Source organism: Molothrus ater, chromosome 11 (assembly GCF_012460135.2).
Source record: "Molothrus ater isolate BHLD 08-10-18 breed brown headed cowbird chromosome 11, BPBGC_Mater_1.1, whole genome shotgun sequence".
Taxonomy (NCBI): domain Eukaryota; kingdom Metazoa; phylum Chordata; class Aves; order Passeriformes; family Icteridae; genus Molothrus; species Molothrus ater.
The window spans coordinates 14449456-14463089 of record NC_050488.2 but is presented as its reverse complement, the minus strand read 5'-3'; the positions used below and the strand labels follow the sequence as shown (position 1 = coordinate 14463089).

Genomic DNA, 13634 nt, shown 5'->3' with positions numbered 1-13634 from the left:
CTTGTTTAACACCAGCCAGCCTGTGGAGCTGCACTAGCAGAGAGCTTGACCGTGTGCTTTTCACTCCCTGCTGACACAGACCACAGTTTCTGAGAGCCAGACTTCCTGAGACAACAGCCATACCTATGCCAACAATAATTACCTAGGAAAACAGGCAGCTTCTAGGAGCTTATTCAGAAGAAATCAATGCCTAACACTTGTATGCTTATACAGTGCCACTGTGAGTATTGCTGTCAACACTTCCACTACTGAAGGGTGAAGAATGAAGCCAGATGTGATTCAAGTGCCATCTTTTCCCAAGTTCAGTTAAACCAGCCCTGCAAATGAAACAAATGCACTGGCCTTGAAGATGCCTGAGGATGACAGCAAGGAATGAAAGCGTAATTGGTATTGCTGAGGTGAGCCTGCAGCTCACAGCATGGTGGCTGCACACAAAGAGCTTTTTGTTAGAGCATGGACAGGTCCAACAGCTCCCAGGGCCCTTCATGCCTTCTGCAAAATGGGAATTAAAGGCACTCACAGCACTTGGGTCCAATCCTGGCTCCTGCTGCAGATCCTGATCTGCTGGCAGAGGATGCTCACAGTGCCAGGGTGGTCCCTGTCTCTGAAGCCTGGGAGAGCCAGGTAGGGGTGCAGGACCTCCTTGGAGAGGAAAGGGGAGCACTCTGTGACCTGCTGCTGGAAAGTGCCACACACCCTGAGTGATGGGAGCTTTTCCCTTTATGGGCTGGGAGAGAGGAGCCCCTGCACTCAGCAGGGCTGGACAAGCAGAGGGATCAGTGACAGACAATTCCCTGGCTCCCTGGATGACACTGGCAAGCAAAATACTCAGCTCCTGACACTACCATAAGGGGTATGTTATACATCCCTGCCAGCAGCAAAGTGGTGCCTGGTCTGCAAACCAGGCAGTGGCTGCGGAGGGGACACAGCAGGTTTTAGTTGTTCTGTGGCCCTGCAGAAGGCTGGCACGCCCCAAAGATTTCAGTCAACACTCAGCAATAGCAGGGCTTCACTTGGCACCCTGAGCAGGGAAAACAGCCCAGCAAAGCGCTCAGAAGGCAGAGACACCGCGCAGTTCCTGCTCTGAAACACTGGCACCTTGTGGCAGCTCAGCCTCACACAGACAGTGTCTGACTGTCCTGCTGGACATCGGGGTGGCCTCGGCACGGCTCCAAGAGCCAGGACACAAGCAGGAGCAACATGACATAGATGCATAAAAAGCCACCTTGCTCTGGGTAACATTTAGTAACTAACAGCTGGGGAAGGAGGAGATCTGGAAATCTGTACTTGCACTTCCAGCCCTGTTTGTGCCCTCCCACAGCTACAAAAAAGGAGGGTGGCATCACTTGGCATGCCCATGATCTCTGTCTGGGGCACTGACCACACAAGATGTGTCCAAGGCAGGAAACTGCAAGGACTAAACAAAGCTCTTGATGGATGTGAGCATCACCAGGGCAGCATGGGGTCTGGACCCCTCCTGCAGCACATCCACACTGTCACTCTTCAAGAAAGAGGTACCAGGCCATCACAGGGCTCCTCACTGCCTCATGTATCTTCTAAGGAAGGAAACAATCATTTTAGATCCCTTTTTGGAAAAAAAAAAAATTATTTGGATCCTTTTGAATGCTGTAAGACCCCATTAAATGATGGTCACCACAAAGCCTTATTTCACCATTTAAATATTTGAGATATAAGTATTCTCCTGAGGTTTTTTTTCACATTAAGTAGTGAATGTCACATGTGTGTACCCAGCTCGTTTTCTCCCTGTTATGGCTGAAATACACGTAAATATGAAAATATAGGCAAATATTTACAGGCAATAAATGCTGTGTGGGGTAATTAACTAGTGTTTCATATGGTTACAAACCAAAACACGACATTTTCAGTAATAACTAAACCCAGGAAAATTAAAACTCGGTTCCCTTACTCTTCTCACACCTAGCAGCTTATTTTTTAGCTAATTAAAAAGTGGCAAATCCAGAAATGGGAGAATGAAGAAATTTTTCTCCCACAGTACATAATGAATCTGTGGCTTTCACTGCCACAATAAGCTGGGGATTCCAAATCCAGCGAGGCTGACAGGGTGTGGGTGTTTCTGTGGACAGTGAGAATGGCCAGAGCTATAATGGTTACGAATGATGTGAATTTTGGAAGAGGGCAGACCTCCAGCTGTGGCTGCAAACCAATCTTTATTAGGGATTAGGAAAAGAGCTATGGTGACAGCCAGGTTATCTGCTTACAAGGGAGCTGCACATACTTTCCACCTTCCACCGTCGCTGAAGGGACTGTCTGCAATAACTCTGTGTTGGAGCTGGTTCAATTTTTTCCGTCTTCAATTTTTGTGAGCTAATCCCAGCTCAGCCACTCACACAAGCCACATTCACCCATGTGTGCAATGCCTGAGCACTTGGAACATCAGCCTTACTTAGCAGAAAAAACCCCAACCAACCTTTTCTTCCCAAACAAGGCATGCAAAGAATAAACAGCATTCCTTAGCTCCAGAGCACGCTGCCTAAGGAATAGAGCTGGGGACAAGATGCAGGGGGAAAAAAAAAAAACCACAACCATGCAAGATGTCTAAAAGTGTCTGTCATAAATAAAACTAATTAATAGGCCTCTGAGCAAATGCAAAGGCCAAGAGGCACAGAACATAAACACTGCTGCAAGAGATCAGCGTGCTGTTCCCTGCAAAGCATCACAGGCACCGCTCCTTGCGCAATCGATACAAAAGTGATTGTGGCTCCAAAAGAGAAACAGAAGACGAAGGAAAAACTGACTGCTCCTAAAGAAACAAAGGGACTGCCCAACTTAAAACACAGTTTTTCCTTTATTTATGCTAAAATACTATAACTACAAGCCAATAAATGAAAGGGGGGTGGGGGGGGGAAGTCAGAATCAGTATAAAAAATACTAGCACTTATCAAAAACACAGCAGGAAACTGTTTCTTCCAGCCATCTCCTCAATAATTCATGCCCAATATACAGAAGCCAAGCTTGGGAACACACAGTGCCAAAACAGTCAAGGGAACTGTTTCTCCCATCACCCAGATGCAAAGCACAACTCCAAAATAGAGGCACTGGCCAAAAGCACTGCACTTAAACCCCAGTTCTGACAAATAACACCAAAACGTGTCTGGAGGAGCTCAGCTGTACAGCAAGCATGGTCCAGGAGGTTGGGTAGGATCCTCCATACCGCAGGATAGCCCTGGGCACCCAAAAATGCCCTTTGCAGGAGCCAAGCACCCTGTGCCTGCCCAACCAGCCAGCTGTGTTCCACTCCAAAAGCACCAGCTCTGGTTTTATCTTATTGCCAGCTTCCAAGGGAATACAGTGGGTGATATAAACAGAGTTGTAAGGATGAAAAAAGGGTTTGACTTCAACTGGGGATGAACCTCAAGGGCTCCACACACAGGGCCATGGAGGCACAGGCAATGCCCCCATCTGTAACATATGGCACAGACAATTTGTGGGCAGCCCTGGTGAGGAGGGAGAGCAGGGCAGGGCCAGGACCAGTGGGTACACGTGGGGACCAGCCAGCCCTTCTGCCACCATCTCCACTTGACGTTCCCAAGGGAGGGAACATGCTCCAGCACTGATAGTGTTTGCTGTGTGAGGTCAGGAAGGACAAAATCAAAGATATTTAATAAACAGATGGAGAAGCGTCAAGAAAGGCAAAATGAGAAGTAGATGAACACAGGCCAGAGTCAGGTATTGACTTCCACACCATCCTGGATGAACTACAGCTGAAACCAGGGCCATTTAGAGCCCCCATTATTTACCTTCGACTTGTTCTGAGCCACAAGCTCTGGTGTAACACATTTGAACTCCTTTCTGAAACTACAAAGGCTACAAACCCACTTTTTCCTGTGACTCCTTTGGGGTCCGTGTCCTTCCCCTGTGCTGAAACACCAGACAGGCCCTTCCTAGGCCTGCTCAGCCTTGAGAAGAGACAACTGAGAGGGCTCCTCATCAATGTCTGACAGTGTCTGCAGGAAGGGTGCCAAGAAGATGAGCCAGGCTCTGCTCAGTGGTGCCGAGCAATAGGACAAGTGACAACTGCACACAAAGTGATGTACAGGAGGTTCCACCTGAAAATGAGGAAAAACTTTCCTGTGCAGTGACTGCACACAGGAACAGCTTGTCCAGAGGGGCTGCGGAGTCTCCCTCACTGGAAACATTCCAGAATCACCTGAACACAGCCCTGCACCATGTGCTCTGGGATCACAGAATCATAGAATGATTTTATGGTTTTGGCTGGAAGGGCATTTTGAAGATCATCCAGTTCCAACCCTTGCCACTAGACCAGGAGCCCGTTCCAGCCTGGCTTTGGACACTTCCAGGGATGGGCCGCTACTTTCTCTGGGTGACCTGTGGCTGTGACTGCGATTTAGCAGCTGTTTCTGTGTTTGTTTGTGCCCCCATGTCGCTTTCTGTGTTTGTTTGTGTCCCCACATCGCCGTGTCCGTACCAGGCCCGTCCCGCCGCTCTCCGCCAGGGGCCGCCCCGCTCCGCCCGCCGCCGGGTTCCTCCGGGCCGCCAGGGGGCGCCGCGCGGCGGAAGCGTGGGGCCGCTTCCGCCGGTCGCGGCTGAGTCACTGGGCCGCGCCGCCTGCCCGCTGCCCAGCGCCGCCCGTCCTGCCGAGCCCCGGCCCCGCGGCCCCCGTCCCGCCGCCGCCATGCCGCTGGAGAACCTGGAGGAGGAGGGGCTGCCCAAGAACCCCGACCTCCGCATCGCCCAGCTCCGCTTCCTGCTCAGCCTGCGGCCCCGCGCGCCCGACCCCGCCGCGCGCGACGAGCTGATGGCGGCGGTGCGGCTGCACAGTGAGTGGGGCCCGGGGGAAGGCTCTGTGTGTGGGGGGGTTTGTCTGTCTGTCTGTCTGTCCGCCGGCCCCGGCTCCCACCGTGTGTCTGTGGAGCAGCCGTGTGACCGTCCGTGCTCATCGATCCGGTTATGTACACGTTCCCCCTCAGTCCGGCGTCGCTCTGACTCCCCCGGGGCGGGCCGAGGGCCCCGTGCCCAGCTCCGAGCGCTCTTCCATCCTGCTGGGACTGCCAGAGCTGGGAGCTGAGCACCGCGGGCTGCTGTGCTCACAGCGGGATAAAGAGACTCACAGAACATCCTGAGCTGGAAGGGACCCACAGGGATCATCAAAGTCCAGCTCTTGGTCCTGCCCAGGATGCTTCACTCTGCCTGAGAGCATTGTCCGAGTGCTCCATGAGCTCTGCCCTGGGGAGTCTGTTCAGTGCCCGACCACCCTCTGGGGCAAGAACCTTCTCCTGATATCCAACTGAAACCTCCCCTGACACAGCTCCATGCTGTTTACTCAGGCCCTGTCAGGGGTTTCCAGAATGCAGAAGTCAGCACCTGACCCTCCACTTTGTCTCATGAGGAAGTTTTTGATAACTTTGAGATCTCCCCTCAGTCTTCTCTAGGCTGAACACACCACATTCCCTCAGCTTCTCCTTATACATCCCCCTCCAGACCCTTCATCATCTTCATGTCCCTCCTTTGGATGCCTTTTAACAGTTTGAGGTCTTTCTGGTATTGTGGTGCCCAAAACTGCCCCCAGAACTCGAAGTGAGGCCACCCCAGTGCAAGGTAGAGAAAGTGCAAATGAGGTTAGTGAAAGGAAGGCCTGCAGAAGCAGGGGCTGTGCTGTGTCTGGATTCAGCAGGTAGCTGGTACACAAGGGACATCTCTGGCATTGACAGTTCTGTTGTCCTTTTAGGAACAAACACACTCTCGTTGCAGCAGTGAACAGCAGAACCCTTCCTGCTTCTCTTTCAGACATGGCTCCATACTACGAAGCCCTGTGCAAGTCTCTTGAGTGGCAGATGGACACAGATCTGCTGAACAAAATGAAGAAAGCCAATGAGGAGGAGCTGAAACGTCTTGACAACGAATTAGAGGATGCAGAAAAGATCTTGGGGGAGAGCGAAATCCGGGATGCAATGATGGCCAAGGCCGAGTACCTGTGCAGGATTGGGGACAAGGTTGGTGACAGCAGAGGCTTTATGGACTCCTAGAAAACACAGCATGGGAACCCTGCTAGCTGGGCAGGTCCCAGTGAGCACTGGGGGACTTGCAGAGAATTTTCTCTATGGCACAGCTCACACATGGCTGGCAGGTAGGGGAGGGTCTTACTGAAATGTAAATTACCTAGAAACAAAACAGTCCTTGAAAGAAAAGTTTTTTCTTGGCAATGAGAAAAGTTTGCAGACACCATTATTTTCTTTCCTTACACCTTTAGACTTTTCCAAGCTATTTAGATTGTGCAGCTGAATTTCAAGTTACAGAGTAGATTTTCATAATCTTTCGCTTTTAAAGATACATGAGGAACAGCTTTTCTAACTTGATTTAAACTTGGATACATTAAGATTATTCAGAATGCATAATGTCAAAGTCACAACTACCAGTGGGAGACAACACATGTTCTTACAACAGGTATTTTGTGAATGTTCTGGGTGCTTTTAACATTCTTACAGTAGCAAATTCTGTTTTGCCAGGAGGGAGCTCTGACTGCGTTCCGCAAGACTTACGACAAAACTGTGGCCTTGGGACATCGCCTGGATATCGTGTTCTATCTGCTCAGGATTGGCTTGTTTTACATGGACAATGACCTCATCACTAGGAACATTGAAAAGGCAAAAAGGTACTGCTGGGGTTGTCTGAGTGCACTAAAGCATTTTTGAAACAAGCTGTAAAAAAAGAAATGGAAGAGAAATACTTTTTTGTCCAGAAATGACTGGGACTGGTTGTGAGAAAGAGTCAGAGTGATGGGTGGGTGTTACTTTGTTTTAGAACACTTCCTGCTCCTGGATTTTTTTTATGGGGGCAAGAGAAAGGTTCAAGATTTTGTGGTATCTGTTTTCTAGCAGCTGGCTCAATTTGTGAGCTGGCTCAGATCCTTGTCCAGCTCCCACTCCCACTTGGGGTGTGACTGCTCCCAGTGGCACTGAGCTGGCTTTGTAAAGAGGGAGCTTTTCCTTTCAAAGCAAGAGTGGCATGGTGTGTTTTGGTGCTACTGGTAGCTTCAGTGTCTCTGTGCTCCCAATGTTTTGAACCTCAGCATTTCCTGTACAAAGCTGTGGTTCCAGTCTCTGCTGCTGCCATGAGACACCAAGGCAGAGGAGGTTCCCACTTCCCTTGTTCCTTGGGCAGGGATATTTTGTGTTGCCTTCTCAGCAGTTTTGTCTCATCCCTGCCCTTCTTACAGCCACACCAGTTTTGTGCACATCCTTAAAAAGAGGCAACCTGAGTCTTTTTTTCTATGCTGCAGCTTTGATTTTAGCAGCAAAGGCAGTGGAAATCTGTTGCCACAGTCCAGGCTGACAGTAATATTTACCCACACATCCACAGAGACTGTTGTCACAGCTGAAGAGGCTGTAAACTATTCCTTTCAGCTGAAACTTGCACTGTGTAAAAGCCTCTGGCCTCTCCTGTCCCAAGGAAGCCACTTTCCTACACCAACAGGTGTACAAAGCCTGGGCTGTTTCAGCAAGCTCTAACATAAACCAAGTTATTACCTCTCTAATCTCATGGTATCAGTTGATTTGTACTTGTTTCATATAACTTATTACATGACACATTTGCATAAGTAAATATTTTTTGTTCTATTTTAAGTCTAATAGAAGAAGGAGGAGACTGGGACAGAAGAAACCGTCTCAAGGTGTACCAGGGCCTTTACTGTGTAGCCATTAGGGACTTCAAACAAGCAGCAGAGCTGTTCCTTGATACAGTTTCCACGTTTACCTCCTATGAACTGATGGATTACAAAACCTTTGTCACATACACTGTCTATGTCAGCATGATTGCCCTGGACAGGCCTGACCTGAGGGAGAAGGTAAGGAGACCATGTGGAAGCACTGCTGCAAACTGACAGAGCCTTAACCTGTTCATCTCGAGGCTGAAGGGGATGGTGGTTAAAGATGTGTGTTTGTTTCAGGTGATTAAAGGAGCAGAGATCCTGGAGGCCTTGCACAGTTTGCCAGCTGTACGGCAGTATCTGTTCTCTCTCTATGAATGTCGTTATGCAGCCTTTTTCCAGTCGCTAGGTAAGGCTGGCTTGTGTACCTCAGCACTGTTTCAGATCATACACAACTTTTGTGGAGTAGCTACAGTCTAAAACTAGAGCTATGTGCAGAAAAAACAAACTATAGAGATTTTTTCAACAGTAACCTAAAATTTTCTGCTTTGGTTTTTCAACCAAAGACAAATTTCTCATCCAATGAGCCTTGTGAAAGATCATATCTGATTATGTGAAAAAGCACTTTGAAAATGGCTATGAACCACCATCTTACCTGAAGAGCCAGATCAGGAAAGATTTGAAAGCTTTCTGTGTAAAAGGGTGACACCAAGCAGAGCTCTTCAGAAAACCCTCATTCTTGCCTGTTCTCAGACTGCTGGTTTTTCTTCTGTGAGAGAATACAAAAAACTTAGATATTTAGAAAAAGCAAGGAAGAACCCTTGATTTTGTGGAAGACTAGGCCTGATGAAACTTAGTTGAAGGGCAGCATCTTCCTCTTGCCAGCCTCATCCCAAGCTGAGAACCGATGCTGTCAGGAAGAAAAAAAATCACTTCAGTGCTTGGAAATCCTTGTAACTAATTTAAGAGCTAGTAGCAGAAAATCAGTATTGTGTCCTTCCACAGTGTGGGTAACAATGTTTCTTCAAGGAGTTACATACCGAGTCTGCTTGTTACCCAGCTCTGCAGGCAGCAGGTGCAGCTCTTGCCTTCAGCAAGGTGGTCTCTCCCCCTGAAAGAAGGGTGCTGTGCATTTTTACAGGCTCCCATTAGCTCTGCCACAATATTGTTTGCATGCTCTTACACTCCTGGTTGCAGAACTGATACAGATGACATGAATTTACTTCTCTTAGTGCAGAATCCCTTTCATATCTTGAGGAGTGCAAGAATACAACATAGTTACGGTCACACTTAGTAACTGGTGCCGTGTGTTTTATTTACGTAACTGATATATGACATTTCTTAGAAGTTACTGACTTCTTTTCTTTATTTTGCTCCTTTCTTTTCCTGTTCAGCTATTGTAGAGCAAGAGATGAAGAAAGACTGGCTGTTTGCACCTCACTACCGATACTACGTACGGGAAATGCGGATCCACGCCTACAGCCAGCTCCTCGAGTCCTACCGCTCCCTGACGTTAGGGTACATGGCAGAAGCCTTTGGAGTCAGTGTAGAATTCATAGATCAGTAAGTTCTTGGCCTTTTCCAGTTCACAGACATCTCCCTTTATACCTTTTAAATATTTATGGTGATCTTATTGCGAGTAAAAATCTTTGTTCACTTGTATTCTAAATATGCCAAGTTATGTTTCTATGGAAGAGTGTGAGAAACTGGTATTTTATTAATTACTTTGTTGTTCTTTATATTGCTCTATTTATTGACTTCAATGTGCTATGGAACTGTAGATTTTAGACAGCTTAGTTCACAGCTGTGCAAAAACTGAGCTGTTCCAACTTTGGAGATCTGCACATTTTTTGTACTCTGCCAGTCTCCCTCTCTCATTTTGCTTGGTTTCTGTTATGTGGACAGGATCTGATGTTTTTCACTTAAATCAAACAACTGCTGTCCCAATTTGAAATTATTTTCTAGAATAAAACCAGCAGTTTTAGATTATGATAAGAACTAAGTGGTGAGTGAAGTGAGAAACTGACTTTTACTCTGTGTACATGAAGCACATTATTTTCAAATGCCTTCATAAGAGTTATTCTTGTTTCAGAGAGGTTTCAGATTTTCTAACATAGAAAACTTAAAGAAATATGAAAGTGCTTGAAATATTCAGAAATTAGTGTTTCAAGAGAAACCAAATACCATTTAATTCAAAACTAATTTTTTAAAAGTCATACTAATGCTTATGTTTCCATATAATATGTAATTGTTCCATAATATGTAATTTATTATGAGTTGTAACTTACCTTACTCTTGAACACAGGAATATTTTCTTCTACCATCAGTTCTGTAGACCACCAGTTGATTAGACAAAACAATAATAATAAAATTTTAAAAAATTAAATATTATTGAGATACTTTTCTAATTAATTGACTGGCATGAAGATATTTACCTCAGGATAAATTCCAAATAGCCACTCTGCATTACTGCTGCCTTTGGATTTGAAGAGTAGTTGATACAAAGCTCAGTGATAAGTTTCACTAACTCAAGTGCAACACTTTGGCCTGAGGAGAAAGAACTAAGAGATTTTGTGTTCAGGTCACTAAAAGGATTATTTTTGGGTGCAATGTCCAAGCCTTAATAAGATGAGGATGCATAAGACACCTGATGAAGATCCATAGGCTGTTGCTTCAGAAATACAGTGTGGTATAACAGCAGTTTCAGTGCTCTTAGGTCTACAAGTCCCTGGTGAAACAGGATTTAACTTTTTTTCTTTTTTTAGGGAGCTTTCAAGATTTATTGCAGCTGGGCGATTGCACTGCAAAATAGACAAAGTAAATGAGATTGTAGAAACGAACAGGTATGTAACAATCCTGGAGGTTGTTTTTAACAGACCAGTTGAATTCTATATATTTTGATGACATTTACTACAGAAATGTTTAATGCTTTGGTATAAATCATGTTCTCAGTTCTAACCTCCTGTTTTTTCCTCCCATGATTCCTAGGCCTGATAGCAAGAATTGGCAGTACCAAGAAACCATCAAGAAAGGAGATTTGCTGCTAAACAGAATTCAGAAACTTTCCCGAGTAATTAATATGTAATTTTTTTAATGCGAGGGAATGCAAAATTTAGATGTTTAAAACATTTTGGAAGTAACCTATAAATATATTGCATAACTTGGTATACTGTAGGGAAAAAAATAACTAGCAAGAAAGGTAGTGTTTTTACTTTCCACTTCATTATGTACACACTGTTCTGTTCTGGTGTATGGAACCCAGTTCATTTATTAAATGTATGATACCGTTGGTGATCTCTTGTAATAGACTTTGTTCCTTTCCTTGCCTGTATACCCAGTGTTCCATGTTGAACAGCAAAGCAGGCTCACAGCCTGTGAAAACAAAGAGCTCATGGCCACTTCATGCTTGCTGTTTTAAGATTTTCTTATTGGAATCAGGGGTGAAAATAATCAGTTGCATAATAGTAAAGTGGCTAAAAATTTTAGTGAAGAGTGCACCCTGTCCATACAGGAGGGAGTCTTGCAATGAAGTGATTACAGCTTAAGGGAGAAGGAATTAGGATGCAGGTGATTGGGGTGAAGCAGTGATGCAACCACAGAACTACAGGACTAAAACTTTGGGAACAACTGGAACAGAAGTAGCCTCTCTCTTTAAACTATTTTTTTGCAAGCTGTTGAAAAGGAAGCCAGCGTGTGAGCAAAGCATTACATTTGTAATTATTGCCTGAGTTAGATCTGCAGATGTCAGTGATGGTGGGAGCTGTGTTAGGGACTACTGCAGTCTGACAGGGCTGATCAGGTACTGCAGGGGTTACAGTTCCTTTCCTCCCAGCTGCTGAGGAATGAATGTCTCACTAGGCTGCTGCCATGCTGATGACACATGGTTCCTGGCGTGGCAGAGCCTCCAGCAGCAGCTGCTTACCCTGCTGGCCTGCCTTGAGGGGTTTTCTCCCTCCTCCCAAAGAAGTCCTGTGAGTGAGTTCTGTGAGCTTTTGATGCCACTGCATTTGGAACATTTACTGCCTGCATGCATTGCAGCTTCAGGGCTGGAAGGAACCCCAGCAGGTAGGTGTACCAAAGAGCAGTCCTAGCATTTGGAAACTGCTGTGCCACAGACAGGACAGCTTGGAATTTCCCCTGCCCACCCCTCTCATTGCAAGGTCATAGAGGGTCTCCTGTCCTGGAATCGCTGCTGCCTGCCTGAGGTTGGACCCCTTGGTGCTGAGGGGCCATTCTATTCTCTGATGAACTTTTCTGAAACCCAAAATACAACCTCATGATTTTGGGGGTTTTTAGTACTTACTGGAAGCTGTTTTGGTTGTTTCCCCCTCCAAGCAGCAGTTATTTAGCCAGAGTTTAAAGATTTACATTTCAGATAGTACTAATTAGAAGAAAATTCTGATCTTTCTTCAGAGTAATAAACAAGAACTCTAGTTTACCATGTGTTCAGCTCTGAGTCTCTGTTTTGTGTGTTCACACAGAGAGCATTTCCTATTAAGTTTTAATTGATAAAACCCAATATTCATATTTTTCAGACCTGCAATAACCTCTTGTTTTTCTCCATCTGTTCCATGCCAGATAAGTAGAGCTAGCTAGGAAGGCTTTAATCAGTCTGACTTTTGGGAATATCTCCACCTTCCATAAGGTGCAAGTGTGAAGCCTATCAGAAAACCATACTGTCTTCATGCCTTCACTGACTTGAGGAATTTCTGTTTGGTGCATAAATAAATTTTCCTTTCCAGCATATTTATACATGACATGGCCTTAATTACCCGCATCAAAGTTTCCATTCAGCATATGTATTGCCATGTATTTCTTTAACTGTAAACTAAAGGGAATAGAAACCTACTCAAGAAAAATCAGGCTAACAGAGGCTTCATGCATTCCAGAGAAATCTTGCTGCTCTCTTAGTGTAGGTAAGAGCAGCAGAAAAAAAATGGAATTCCCTACTCTGTGTGGAAAATAAAAGCATTGCTAAAGAGTTTTAGTGCTCTAAGCTACTTGCAGAGCTATCAACCATTTTATCTTAACTGTTGCCATCATCCTGTGGGAGCCAAGCACTTCAGAATCTGGTGTTCTCTGCTCAGGTGGGTGAAAAATAATGTTCCAAATAAAAGTACATAATCCTAGTACAGCAAAGACCCCCCCCTTTAAAGAAGATCCCAACTTGCCTGCACATTTCCTGGTGCCAGCCTACATCCTGTAAAAGAGGATCCAGGGAGAGCTTGGAGATCTTCTGGACAAAGATTTTTGTGCCACAGCCTGGTAGAAAAGAGTCACAGCAATTTTAGCTGAACGTTTTAAGGCTTTGTGCATCAGTCAGCCTGCATGCCATGCCAGATAGTGGCGGGATAAAATTCTGGGAAAGGTGAAAGGCAGCACCTCCTGAAGCCCACAGCTGGAGGCACACGCTTTAGCCAGCGTGGCTGTTCACATTGTTCTCCTGAAAAAGAAAAAAAACAATCTGATACACAGGCTTTCCAAAGAGCAGGAATGCTGAGGGGTCCAGGGTGGTCAGACCTTGAGCTGATCAAGGGCATAATTTTGTCTATTCTGTTGTTTTAAAATGCCTTCTTCCATCTCTATGTCAAATCAGAAGCATTAGAATTTCTACTTCCTGAAGTAATTTCAAGTTGATTTTTACTGTCCCGTGATCATGTTAGTTTTATATTCTGGTCTCATAGTTTCCCTTTATTTAACTCTGATTGTGAGCAGCACTCCAGACATAGGCCTTCATGCCTTGCTTTTGACACCTTTCCATGGATTTATAGTCCACATGCCAAAGTTGTACATTCTCTCTTGTAATTTAAGCTTGGGCAGTTCCTTGAGCTAATGCCATTCTCCAATTTCGCTTTGCAAGGCGGACTTGACCCTCTCTACAAGGTAGCCAGAACCAGACAGAGATTTCAAGCCACAGCTTGAACTTCTCTCTGCAATTCATTCCCTGCATTAATGGTGGGAAATGCAGGAGATGGGGTGATTTAGGATT

At 45.7% G+C, this 13634-nt stretch overlaps 1 protein-coding gene across 1 annotated transcript; it reads left to right on the top strand.

Annotated features, from left to right (window-relative positions):
* Positions 1–4598: 4598 nt before the first annotated feature.
* On the top strand, positions 4599–10939 carry PSMD6 (proteasome 26S subunit, non-ATPase 6). Its single transcript, XM_036391218.2, has 8 exons — positions 4599–4820; positions 5788–5993; positions 6507–6652; positions 7624–7843; positions 7946–8054; positions 9040–9208; positions 10411–10488; positions 10634–10939. The coding sequence occupies exons 1-8, from the start codon at positions 4676–4678 to the stop codon at positions 10728–10730; spliced, it is 1170 nt and encodes a 389-aa protein (XP_036247111.1). The 5' UTR covers positions 4599–4675; the 3' UTR covers positions 10731–10939.
* The last annotated feature ends 2695 nt before the right edge of the window (positions 10940–13634 follow it).

Excerpts from the sequence above, each read along its gene's own strand:
- PSMD6 (XM_036391218.2), top strand. The coding sequence starts at position 4,676 with ATGCCGCTGGAGAACCTGGAGGAGGAGGGGCTGCCCAAGAACCCCGAC. Across the intron at positions 5,994-6,506 it reads TGTGCAGGATTGGGGACAAG|GAGGGAGCTCTGACTGCGTT; the intron begins GTTGGTGACAGC and ends CTGTTTTGCCAG. Across the intron at positions 8,055-9,039 it reads AGCCTTTTTCCAGTCGCTAG|CTATTGTAGAGCAAGAGATG; the intron begins GTAAGGCTGGCT and ends TTTCCTGTTCAG.